Source organism: Sarcophilus harrisii, chromosome 6, assembly GCF_902635505.1.
Source record: "Sarcophilus harrisii chromosome 6, mSarHar1.11, whole genome shotgun sequence".
Taxonomy (NCBI): Eukaryota; Metazoa; Chordata; class Mammalia; order Dasyuromorphia; family Dasyuridae; genus Sarcophilus; species Sarcophilus harrisii.
In genome coordinates, this window is record NC_045431.1 from 75051782 (window position 1) to 75065065 (window position 13284).

General features: G+C 45.5%; 1 protein-coding gene across 5 annotated transcripts in view; it reads left to right on the forward strand.

Moving 5' to 3' along the window:
• The window catches only part of DCLK2 (doublecortin like kinase 2), a 201068-nt gene that overhangs the window by 179704 nt on the left and 8080 nt on the right, over positions 1-13284 (forward strand). For 2 of the 5 annotated variants that reach the window (XR_004230353.1, XR_004230354.1), the window contains 4 exons: positions 6596-6692; positions 7119-7199; positions 9001-9117; positions 11914-11996. Coding sequence is in view for 3 of the 5 variants with exons in the window: in XM_031943312.1 (XP_031799172.1) it covers positions 6596-6692; positions 7119-7199; positions 9001-9117; positions 12871-12883 (308 nt within the window). In the remaining 2 variants the exon portion in view is untranslated. Of the gene's footprint in view, positions 1-6595; positions 6693-7118; positions 7200-9000; positions 9118-11913; positions 11997-12870; positions 12884-13284 lie in introns of all 5 variants that reach the window. The other 3 variants (XM_031943311.1, XM_023505945.2, XM_031943312.1) reach the window with 2 other exon arrangements.

A 13284-nucleotide genomic window follows, 5' to 3' on the forward strand; every position in this document is an offset into this window, starting at 1 on the left:
AGATTTGAATTTGGAAAGGTGAGTCTTTGAGTTCATCATTCTGTTTACTGTATAACCCAGAGGCTCTCCTTAAAACTTTTTTTTTTTTTAATTTAATAGCCTTTTATTTACAGGTTATATGCATGGGTAACTTTACAGCATTAACAATTGCCAAACCTCTTGTTCCAATTTTTCACCTCTTACCCCCTTCCCCCCTCCCCCAGATGGCAGGATGACCAGTAGATGTTAAATATATTAAAATATAAATTAGAAACACAATAAGTATACGTGACCAAACCGTTATTTTGCTGTACAAAAAGAATCAGACTCTGAAATATTGTACAATTAGCTTGTGAATGAAATCAAAAATGCAGGTTCTCCTTAAAACTTTGCAAAGCTGTCCCTATAAGCTCTGTCAGTTCTTTGTGTATATATGTAACCTAACTGCTTATCAGCAGCAGCAGCAGCAATCGGCATTTATTAAGCATCTAGGTTCCAGGGGTAATGAGAGTTTGTGGAATAGAGAGGACATACAGAGTATGTGAGGCGGGTTTGGGTCAGACTTAGGATGCTCTGGGGGTCACACAGGGTGGGACCTTAGGGATTTATCTCCCCACCTCACAGACAAGGACAAATCAGGCTTGGAGACTTGACAAGATTTACTCAGTCCAGCTCACCTGATTCCCACTTTGTCATGCATTCTGTGTGTGTGAAGAGGGGGGTGTGAAAGCGAAGGAAAAGGAGAAGGTCATAAGCATTTATATAACACTTACTGTGTACAAACCTTTTTTTTTTTTTTTTTTAAATAGCATGTCTAATAGTAATAGTGGCTATTTCCTTTTATTTTATTTTTTTAATTAAAAAGAAAACTCACTGTTTGGCTGTGTGGGCTTTCAAACCATAGAGATGCCCTTCTGGGTTAATCTGATTTGTAATATTTGGGCAAGCTCATTAGAAATCAGAGGCAGAGTTGTTTTGTGTTGGTCATTGTATTCATCATTTATGACCTATGTGACCTTGGGCCAACAATTTCCTTTCTCTGGGATTCATTTTCCTGCTCTGTAAAAGTTGGGTTGAAGTAGGTGACCCCTGAGGGTCACTTTTGGTGCTAAATTAAAATCCCAGGATCCATTTTACAAACGAATGTGTCCACAACTCCCTCTAGTGTTTCCAAATATCAAATGCAGTTCCTGGCAGTTTTTTTTTTTTTAAGCAAAAAAAATCTTTTAACAATTTTCAGTTCTCCTTCAGTCTTCAGAAACTGGATCTGTGGTTTGTTGTTCCAGTCGGATAAACTGCTTGAGGCTGCTTTGACCCTAGAGGGTTTTTGTGGATGTCCCTGTTAGCCAGCATCTTAGGTAGCCCAACATCTTGTCTGTCCTGAACAGACACACGTTTCCTTCTCACAGACACATTTACCTTTTGACATAATGCCTGTGTTGCGAGTCAGAAAAAAATGTGAATCAATCATTCTAATTGTGGCATTTGTGGAGATGCCCAGTTCCTTCTTTGACCTCAGACTAACAAAAGGGGACTGGAGTGAGAGCTGATGTGTAAGGATGTTTGCCCTTCTGGGAAGATTATATGATCCTTATAGGGCTCTCTGGTTCTAAAGGATGAAGATGTATCAAATCATAGAAAAATAATTCATAACAATATTGTATATTTGCAAAGCATTTTAAGGTCTCCAAATTCTTTCTTTACAAGAATATTATGAAATTCATTGTCTCAGTCATCCAGATTAGAGATGATAAAAATTTATTTGGTGAGGGTAAGGGGCTTGTAGGGGCTAACACAGTAGCCTGAGGGGTCACGCTGGGACCCGAACCCCCAGTGTTTGAAGCTCAAAAGCTGTGTCCTCTGTGCAAAAGTAAAGTGGATGAGCGCTTTCAAAGTAAGCATTTCACAGCTCCTGTGCCAGTCACACAGCCAGTTTAGGTTTAGGATATTTTAACATGTCCTTAACCCAGAGGTTGTAGTTTTTACTTTTACATCTTTTCTCTATAATTCTGAGAGCCTCTCAATTTTACATTCCCATTCTTCAGTAGACGGCTTTTTTCAGCTCTTTTGTTTCCTACAAGCACCGTATCCTTCCAGGTTCATTACTAGCCCCTCAGAAGCCAGCAGAAGTAAGTATAGCTCCCCATCCACCCAAAGCTGCTGTTTCTTAGGGACTCAGAATTTTGACCTTTTAGATCTGGCTTCAGGCTCTAATGTTGTGAAACAGAGATCATCCCACCCAGCCTTTCCTCATTAAACTTGTCCAGCTGTATCTAAGTTAGCTTGGTCTTTTTTTGTTCTGGAACTCCACAAATACAATGTGCTTTTGTAAAAAACAATTTGGATAATTTTCCATTTTGTCAAAAAAATTGCCTAAATTTTTGTCTCTTAATGGCATTTTGGCCCTCATTAGTCTAGAGGCTAATCTTGCTTTCCTTCTTGCCAGCTCTTGTATCTTTGAAAGGCTCTCTCCCTGTAGGCCCTTCCCTAAAGGGACAGCACTCAGCAGGGTGTTCTTTTAGAAGCTCTTAGAATATAGGGATTGCTTCTTTCTAGCTTGGGCATTTCCAGTGTCCAACTATATAAGAGCTACGTAATGTACTTGGGCATTTTGTCTAGTGGTAAACCTGGGGCTTGGGGTGACCAGTGGTAGGGGAACAGTGTATAAGGGGGAGGGAAAGCAGAGAATCTTGCAAAGCTCTGGCCAGACACTTTTGGATGCCGCCCCTGTGGTGATTTATTTGGCTGGACTGTGCATATTCCTTACAAAGGCTTTGTTTTTCTTTTTCTAGTGGGTAAGGGGGGGGCGGTAAGGAAGCATAAGGCAGCAGAAAAAAATGGACTAGTGGGTCATTGAGACATCTTTTATAAAAATATGAAGATATAGAAGAAATATTTGATACCCTCCTGAAATATTTCTTTTACTCCTATTAGAGGAGAATACAACTGAGAAGCACCTCGTGGGTAAATACTGAATATATATGAGAAAAAAGTTAATTGTGCTTTTGAAAGAAACTGTCTTAAAAGTGAAGGTAGAGTTCCAATTGTTCAGTGATGAAGAAAGCCATCTACACCCGAGAGAGGATTGTGGGAACTGAGTATGGATCACAACAAAGTATTTTCATTCTTTTTGTTGCTATTTGCTTGCATTTTATTTTGCGGCACAATAATTGTATAAATATATATATGCATATTGGATTTAACATATATTTCTACCATGTTTAACATGTATTGGACTACTTGCCATCTTAGGGGAGGGCGTGGGGGAAGTGGGGGAAATTGGAACACAGGGTTTTGCAAGGGTTAATGTTGAAGAATTGTCTGCATATGATTTGAAAAATAAAAAGATTTTAAAAAAAAAGTGAAGGTAGTAGGGACAGCTAGATGGTGCAGTGGATAGAGCAACAGCCCTGAAGTCAAGAGGACCTGAGTTTAAATTTGGCCTCAGACACTTAACACTTCCTAGCTGTGTGACCCTGGGCAAGTCTCTTAACTCCAATTGACTCAGAAAAAGAAAAGAAAAGGAAAGAAAAGGAAAAGAAAGGAAAGGAAAGGAAAGAGGAAAGGGAAAAGGAAAGGAAAGAGGAAAAAGGAAAGGAAAGGGGAAAAAGGAAAGGAAAGAGGAAAAAAGGAAAGGAAAGAGGAAAGGAAAGGAAAGAGGGAAAAAAAGGAAAGGAAAAAGGAAAGGAAAGAGGAAAAAAGGAAAGGAAAGAGGAAAAAGGAAAGGAAAGAGGAAAGGAAAAATGAAAGAGGAAAAAGGACAGGAAAGAGGAAAGGAAAGGAAAGAGGAAAGGAAAGGAAAAGAAAAAGGAAAGGAAAGGAAAAAGGAAAGGAAGGGTTAATGAGCACTTCCTAAGCATTTATCATGTAACTGCTATAGTACCAAATGCTGGGATACAACCTCAAGCAAACAAACAAAAAACAGTCTCTGTGCTCAGGGGGCTTACATGAAAAGACTGAACACAAATGGGAGCTGAAGGAAGGGACAGAGAAAGAAGGTCCTTGAAGCCTAGTGTTGAAGCCCATAAAATAAGAAGCAAGACAGGGAAGGAGTGAAAGGTGGCCGACCTGCAGCCTTCCCCAAGATGGCCAGAGATGGAACTTGGCAAGGCCAGAATGGGCTGTATAATGTAGGCTGTTTCTGGGAGGAGCCTGCAGTGAGGGCATAAGGTTGAAATCTGCAGTCAGATTCTTGCTCTGTCTGCTTACTTTTGGCTCCCAAGCTCTTTTGGAACTGGACATTCTGCTCTCATTTGAGAGGCTGTATGGAGTGGAGGATGCAGAAAGCCTTGCTTGCTGTTCGCTACCCATGTGACCTTAGAGATGGCTTTTTATTTGTCTCAGTTTTTTCATCTCCAAATTAAGGGAACTGCACTAAAGAAATTTTAAGGGACCTTCCAGCTTTGGATTTGATGTAGTTATGGGTGAATTTAATGAGAAATCAGCCATCATCTTGTATAACCCATGGTAGAGAGATTACCCCAGCACCACAGCGCACTCACTGCTCTTTGGCTTTCAGATGCTAAAGCATTTCCACCCTAGAACAGACAGGGACTTGCGGTCGGCATCTGCCTGGCTGAAGGAGGGTATGACATGTAGGAGCTATGGCCTGCTTTGAGCAATTCAGTGGAATTTTTTTTTAATGAAATCATAAGAGGAGCAGCTAAATGGTTCCAGTGCCTTTCCCCTACGCTTGATCTTGATCTGAAACAGCCTTCCCACTCCTTTCAGTGGGGTCATCGTCTTGGAGATAAATACCTCATAATTGAGGTATTGATAGAATAGCTATTGACAGTTTCTTGCCAAAGGGTAAATGTTTATATGGGTAGGAGTGTCCTGTCTTTGCTTTTTTCCCTGCAATATTTTAGAAATTTCTCTTAAATCAAATTGGCAAATGTTTGTGAAACATTATCTATTAGATCAGTCACATTTGAGTCAAGGATTGAGGAGGAGGAGGAGGAGAAGGAGGAGGAGGAGGAATAGAAGGAAGAGGAGGAGGAATAGAAGAGGATTCTTACGTACAACTGGGTAAAGGGAAAAATGTTCAAGACTTCAGGAATGCTGAGTGAGCATTCCAACCTTTGAAGTAAATGACCACCCTGTCTGGGTGTGCCTCGTTCACTTCTCTCATGTGGCTTGGTTAAGAAACCCCTTAGGTTTCTTTTGTTTCTTCCAGTTTAGCTGGACATCATTCTTAAAAATATGGCAGAGTTCTTTTCAACAACGAGGTGATTCAGGCCAATTCCAGTAGACTAGTGATGGAGAGAAGACTATGAGGACTGAATGTAGATCACAACATAGTATTTTTACCTTTTTTGTTGTTGTTTGCTTGCTTTTTTTTCTCCTTTTTTTCCCTTGTTGATCTGACTTTTCTTATGCAGCATGATAAATGTGGAAATATGTATAGAAGAATTGCACACATTTAACATATATTGGATTACTTGCCAATTAGGGGAGGTGATGGGGGAGAGGGAGGGAGAAAAATTTAAAACACAAGGTTTTGCCAGGCTGAATGCTGAAAACCATCTTTGCTTCTACTTCGAAAATAAAAATCTATTATTCTTTTAAAAATGGCAAAGGAAGCATTAGCAGTTGAAAATTTGCCTTCCACTTACCAGTTGGGCAAATCATTCTATACCTCAGTTTGCTCATCTGTAAAATGAGGATAATCATAGTATCTTTCTCCTTTGGGTTGTGAGGATCAAACATGATAGTACATGTAAAGCATTTTGTCAGCTTTAAAGCTTTATTTAAGTGCTAGTGCACTACTACTACTACTACTACTACTACTACTACTACTACTACTGTCATTTTTCAGTCAAATGGTAGATTAGAGCTAGGGGAGGTTTATAGTCTTTGCTAAAATTGCAGTTTGGATTTATTGGATATGATTTCTCTTTGTTGAGAGAAATCTCTGCTTCCTGGTATCATGGTCATTGATTAATCCTATGAAGAAATGAAAGCTGGGTGGTAAAATGGGTAGAGTGCCAGGTGATCCTAGTAGGAAAAACCTAAGTTCAAAGCCAGGCCCCACTGATACTTAGTAGCTGTGTGAATTTAGGCAACAACTCTTTGAGACTTCTCCACTAAGGCAGAGATCAGATACAGCTTGCAAAGTTCTGTACGTATACATACATAGGTTTGCATATATGTGTATTATATTACCCATATATTTCATGTCTGTATAGATGCCTTTGTTTACAGTCAGTTCATAACCTTTACTTAAGAAATAAATCTTCTTTTGCTTAAAAAAAAGAGAAAAAACAAGGGGCAGTTAGTGGTGCAGTGGATAAAGCACCAGCCCTGAAGTCAGGAGGACCTGAGTTCAAATTTGACCTCAGACACTTAACACTGCCTAGCTGTGTGACCCTGGGCAAGTCACTTAACCCCAATTGCCTCGGCAAGAGAGAGAGAGCAAGAGAGTGAGAGCGAGAGCAAGAGCAAGAGCACACAAGCAGTAAATTATAGACACTTCTGTCATCTGAGGAGCAGGAGCTCCTTCATCAAGTATTCTAGAGGAACACAGGTCTAGGTTGGAATACTCTTCTCCCTTTCTTACTCTCCCTTGCCACCCAATCTTCTAACTTTGATTTAATTTTTTGTGATATTGCCTTAGTGAGAATAACCTTCAAGAAGACCTCTTTGATCAGATCCTTGCTGGAAAGCTGGAGTTTCCTGCCCCCTACTGGGATAACATCACTGACTCAGCAAAGGTAAGCCTGTCCCCCAAGGTTTTCTCTTACAGATACTTGGGTGTGACTGGGAGAAGGGACTTTTGGTACCCAGCTGAGTGGTGACCAACCAAAACCAGCCTCCGCCTCTGAGCAGCCCCCGCCTGCAGAACCTGGCTCTGGAGTCCCAGAGCAGGCACCTACTTGCCTCCTCTCCCAGCCCTGAGCCACACTTGCTCCCAGGTGGAGCACAACCTCAAGATGCCTTTGGCTACAACATCCTGGTCTGAGGTCTTTAGCCCCACCTCTGGGAGCCGGCCTGACCCTCTCAGAGACTCCCCTGTCATGTTACTGATCTCCCAGGGAAATATTAGGGAAATGGCTTCAGCCAGGTGGAGCACAGCACTCCACCCATCATCAGAACATCTCTCCTTCTCTTGTTCTTTGCTCTTCTTCATTTCTTCCCAGGAACTAATCAGCCAAATGCTGCAAGTCAACGTGGAAGCTCGATGTACGGCCGGACAGATCCTAAGTCATCCCTGGGTGTCGGTAAGTACCTCTTCCTGCTCCTAAATGCCTGCCTACCTTCCTGTCACTCCCCGTGGTTCAGTAGGGAGAGTTCCGTATTTAATTTTAGTAAAGAAGACTTGTCCACACTCGGACCCTCCATGTTCCCTGACATTCAGCGGGCCGTCCCACGAGGGAAACGCTCCCTTAGCCGTGGTAATGGCAGAGTCACTTCATCTCCACAAGCTTCAATTTCCTTTTCTGTAAATGAAGGATCCCTGGTAGCCATAGTAGATTTTCTACTTCAAATGGTTCAGTGACTGGGAAGACCAGATAAGATAATGAATGTAAGGTGACTTATAAATCTTAAAGCTTTAAAAAATTTTAAAGCACTGCTATAGAGTGAGCAAAGAAGGGGGAGTTTGAAGAGATCTCAGATTAGGGTTCTCCACCTTTGTGTGTGTGTGATCTATAAGAGAAACATCTGGACCCTTTGGGCAGGCTGGTGAGGTTCTGGGCCCCTTCTCTGAAGAATCTTTTAAATTATTGAAAGAAATGCTGAATTGCATTTAGATGCTAGGGATCTGGTGCCCCTTCTTCCAAAATCAGAGACACCCTGAAGCCCACCCATTGAGGATCCCAGGTTAATTACCCTCACCCTTGTGGAAGAGTAAAAGGTTCTTTCTTCCCATCCATGGATGAGCTTATGGCCTGACCAAGGATGTTCTGTAAAAAGCATTTCAGTTGTATCTGGATGGCAATTCTTGAGTTTGGTCTTATAGGGAATCGCAAATCTCCAGTGGCCACATGCTAATTTGTATTTTCCTTATGCCTGGAGTAGGGAGGACCGAAGCTGTCACACGTGCTTGGCCCAGGGCACTGTTCTGTAATTTGGATTCAGTACCTCCAAGCTTCTTTCAGGGAATTTAGCAATTTTTAGGCTCCTCCGCTGATTAGCCTTGGCAGATAAATAATTAAGTAAATTATCTATTGAAATGATAAAACAGCCAATCGGTTTCAGTATTACGTGCTTGTAAGATGGAGTGGAGTATCAGAAATTCTGCTTAATGGGCTTATAAATATGGGGTGAGGCAGGGACCCTTCTGGTTCTTGGTTCCTTAGTATTGAGGGTAGACAAGAAGGAATCTAAAGGTTTCATATAATCAAAGACTTTTTAAAAAATTTATTTGTTTTTATTTATTAAAAAAATTTATTGAAGTTTTTTATTTTAAAAACATATGCAAGGATAATTTTTCACCATGGACCCTTGCAAAAATTGTGTTCCAATTTCCCCTTCCTTCCCCCACCCTCCCCTAGATGGCAAGTTATTCAATCTATGTTAAACGAGGTAGAAATATAATCAAAGACTTTAAGTTGGAAGGTACCTTAGGTGTTGTCTGGCCTTGTACCAAGTAAAGAACTTCTCATTACAATATCTGTGTTTGGTGGTTACCGTGTCTCTTCATAAATATTGTCCAGGGAGAGAGGAAACTCACTGACTCTGGTCAGAGGTTCCAGTTAGAAAAGCTACTGGGCTGATAAGGTCTTCTCTGTAGCAAGGGAAACACTGGCTTGGGAGGCAGGAGCGGCCTCAGGGCTGGTCCCCAGCTGGAAACGGAGGGGGTCGGATCCACTGCCTTTGGCCGCCCCTTCCAGCTCCGGAGCCCGGGACAAGCTGTGGCTTTGGCCAAAGGGCTTTTTTCTGAAGGAGGCTCCCCCGGCTCCAGGCAGGGCCAAGGCCTGTTTAGTTGGGTTTAGGTTTCCCAGGAAGCACTGATGGGTTTATCTGCCTCCCTCTCGGCCCTGGGGAGTGGGAAAGTCACCTGTGCTTCTCTCTCCACAGGATGACGCCTCCCAGGAGAATAATATGCAAGCTGAGGTCACAGGTAAACTGAAGCAGCACTTTAACAATGCCCTCCCCAAACAGAACAGCACAAACACCGGGGTCTCTGTCATCATGGTAAGTGGGCCCGGCCCCGAGTGTCCCACGGGCAGGCCGTGAGCTCAAGTAGAGGGAGAGGGCCCCGTCCGGGGAGCAGCATGTCCCAGCTAGGGCAGCCCGGGGCCTTGTTGTTTATATGGGGAAGCTTGCATGCCGTGCATTGGCCCCGGACCTCAGACCCCAGCAGGATTTGAGTCCTGGGAGGACCCCCCTTGGCTCCCACTGACAGTACCTAGGACCCTCCCTCCCAGTAACCGCTCCCAGGCTGGCACTGTGCGAGGCTTTCTGGGGTCCCTGTCTCTGCTCTTTTTGGGAGACGCTTCCGCTCTAAGAAAAGATTCTCTAACGGAGATTCTGAGCCTCATCCATCCGGAAGATAACTGCAGGAGCATCTGGAGTGATGGAATGAAGAGCAGCTTAAAGGAGTTTTTGCCTGATGAAGACAGAAAGTAGCATCAAAACAGAAAAGCTGCCTGAAGGTGAAGATTAGCCCCTTAGGGAAAATTTCCAGTGTTATTCAGACAACCGGGAATCCAGTTACAGTCGTACCAGTCTTACTGGGAGGGTCTGGACATCAGGATTCCGTGGACTAGAACTGAGGCGATCTTAAGTCTAGATGGACTACGACTGCTCGAGCTGATGATTGCCACTTCAGCATCTTCTCATGGGGATCCTGGCCATCCTAACTCTTCCCCCTCCTCCTGCCTATCCTGAGGGTCTTTTCCCGGCAGTTCCTCCGGCCCCCACAGCTTTCTGCAGCTGTTTCACCCTTTCCTCTCAAAACTCCCACATTTGTAGAAAAGTCCCTGACCATTCTCCCCCCTCTGCCCCACCTCGGTCTTGGAGGGCAGGTAGCCAGGACTGGTACTGACCCACTCGTCCAGTTGCACGCTACAGGTTTAACAGCACATTGTGGAGTGCCTGGGGACCCCACGTAGAGGAGACTCTCTCAGGGGTCTAACTGCAGAGATCCCCCCCTGCCTGGGCCCCAAGGGCCCGTCGGCCTGTCTGAGCCCCAAGGGCCCGTTGGCCTGTCTGAGCCCCAGCAGCATTCCCACTCACCCGTCTAGTGCCACATGCAGGTTTGTGGAAAGGTCACTTCCCTCTCAGCCACAGGGGCCTTTGAAGCCGGCCTCTCGGGTTCCTTCACTTGCTTGGCAGCCTTCCAGAGCGAGCCTCTCCCGGCTTGGGGCTAAATCTCAGCAGTGGAAGCTGGGAGGCCCCAATGGGCCTCCGGTCTGCGTGGGGACCAAAGGGAAGGCGCTTATCAGTCTTGGCTTTTGTGATCCTCCGTCAGCTGAAAGGCCCGAGAGAGTAAGTGATGGGGAGGCTGTTGCAGCCGCGGTCTGAGGCTTTGAAGAGAACCATCTTGGCTTAGCCAACAGCAGGAGCCCATTAGCCGGTGATTTGCTTGCATTCCACTTCGAGCCTGGAGCCTTGATGGATAAGGGCAGGAGAAGGCAAAGCACTTCCACGTCCGCCCCGGCCGGGCAGATGGGGGCAACGGGGAGGAACTGGCGCTGAAAACCAGGATGGCGAGCCAGCATTCTGGAAACTACGCAAACCCTCCAGCTGGGGACCCCGTGGACAGGCAGGACCCCATGGACAGGCGGGACCCTTAATGATTATCTCCTAATTGAACTGGGGCTCCGAGCGTTCCTAAGAGGCAGGCCCTTTATCAAGCTGCAGTTTACAAAACCCAGCGTCGTTGCTTGAGTCTCTCTCCGTCTCAGCGGCGGACATAGGCGAAGGTTCTGCAGGCCCGACAGCCGGTTCCTTTACTTGACCTTCCTGAATCAGCGTGTCTGGACCCTTTCAGATCACTCTGATCTCCTGTTGATTGGAGACAGTGTTCCTCCTCCCAGGGACCAGCTCACGAGCTTACAGTTGACTTTCCCCCCAGGGGTTCCCCACCCGCAAGACCCTCCATCACTTAGGAGTGCTCAGGAACTCCCAGGCGCTCTGGGAAAAGCTGCGTCTCCGTGTGACTTGGTCCTCATTTTCAGCTCATTGGCAGAAGTCTGTCTGACTTTATGTTCCCTACACAACTCTGCAGGTTATTGTGTGTTATTAAGTTAAGGCCAAATGCCAGCAGTCCCATCCGGAGCAGCAGGAGGACAGGATGATTTGGGCCCTAGCGGAAGCCTGGCTAAGTCAATGCTGAGAGACCATGGTTTCGTTTAGACGAAGGCGAGGAAGGCAGCATAATTTGGACCCTGATGATTCTCATTCATCCTGGAAGCTCAATAATGGAGTTTATCTTTCCTCCTCTCCCCCCTAAAAAACAAACAAACTAAAAAAATCTTAGAGAAGCAGTATTTTAAGGGCGGGGGGGCGATTACTTTCCTCTGGCACAACACGGGGGCTGGAGCACAGTTGTGTGGTGGAAGTACATCCTGCTGCTGTGTCGTTCCTGTCATTCTCATTGCCTATTTATAGAGATTGTCTGTCATTCTTTTCTTGGGATAAATTTAAAAATCTGGGGGATAATACTTGAAAGTTTCCCAAATCCTTCTCCCGACAATGTCCCCTGGGACGTCTCTCTCCTTCTAAATTTGAAAACTACCCAAGGGGAGAATATAACGAGGATTTCCCCAGCTAAGTCTTGGAAGGGCGAGGCTGGCACCTGCCCGTTTTTGCCACCGTGACACAGGAGTAGTTATTAGAGGTATCTGGGAAGCAGCGTCACGTTGGCCTTTTAAAGATTTCCCCTCCATCTTGTGGACTCTGGTCCAAGCTCATGCCAGCAGAAGCCTTCGGAAGGACAGCTAACCAAGGAGAGGTTGACGATTTTATCTACCTTTTATTTGACAGTTTGATTTGACAGTATGAGAGGGACTTCAGAGTTCCATTCTTTGTCCTGTTGAGACTGTGGATAAACGTGAAGCAGAATCCCGGTATTCAAAACGCTCGGCTTAATCAGCGCAGTTTCTAATTCGCAGCCTTCTCCAATCTGCATGCTTGTCTCAGATTTCCGCCGCAGTCCACGCTTAGCTTCTTACTGGTGTGGGATTACTTACTGGCTCTTTCGTGTCCCGACGTCCTTCTTAGCCGACCGAGCGTAGTCAGAGAAACCGTAATTCGGGTGATGGAGCTTCTCTGGCTGCTGCCTTCCACCCACGAAAATCAGAATGAGCGGGAGAGCCATTGGCTCCTGCTCCAAACTGCCCCCCCAGGATTCTTTTTGGGTAGAAAAACTGTTCTTTGTGCTCCACAGCATCAAATGCATTTCTTTTATTAATTTTTTTTTTTTTTTTTTTTTTTGTTATAAACACAGGCCAGGGCAAAGAAAGTCAGGTTCTGAGGAAGGATTTTGAGGTCAGGGGAGCAGTTTGGCCTATGGGGCGCCCACCAGACAGACCTAGCAGTGTCTCCTGCAGGGCATCCCTTTCAGACGGAAGTCCTGGGGTGGGGAAGGGGGGGAGTTGGGAAGACCTCTGGAGGCTGGGTCCCAGTCTCAGTGAAATGGAGGTGAGGTCATCCTGTGGTAGAGCTGGGAAATGTGATGAGAAGCCTGGCTCACGGCCGCCATACTAACAGCCATGTGGCATTTAGGGTGCAGCTCAGGAGAGGGGGATTCCCCCACCCACGATCATGTTTCTCCTTGGGGGTAGGTTTGGGGGGCAAACGGGGGCGGAGGAACCTTAAAAAAGCAAAAGAAAATGTTTGATTGGTGTTGGTTCTGTTTAAAGTAAGTCTAGTTTCTGTCCCTTGCTTCCTTCCTTCCTTCTTCCTCCTCCTCCGCCGCCTGCATTGCTTCCCTCTGACTAGGTCCAAGGCAACGGTACGTACTAACTGCAACGCTTTGTTCTGCTGCGCACATGTGTGTTGGTCTAATTACAGGAGGAGAACAGGAGAAAGAGCGCGGGTCTTGCTCGGTTTCCCTCTGCCCCCTGGGACGGAGAAGTGGGAGCTGGGAAAGGGGCTTTTCTCATCAGTGGGATTGCCCCATGGGCTCTCGGGATGGGGCTACGGGACCTCCACTGATATGCATCCTGCAAAGGGGACAGTGCAGGCCTGTGGCCTAAAGACTGGGGGTTTTGTCCCCTCTTGTAACTCTTTTTTCAGATGTGTGACTTTAGGCACAATAGTTGACCTCTCTGGCCTGTTAAATGAAGGGGGCTGGACCGGCCGATTTCAGAGTTCTCCCCTCCACAGTGATTCCTGGTACTTGTTGAAGGAGAT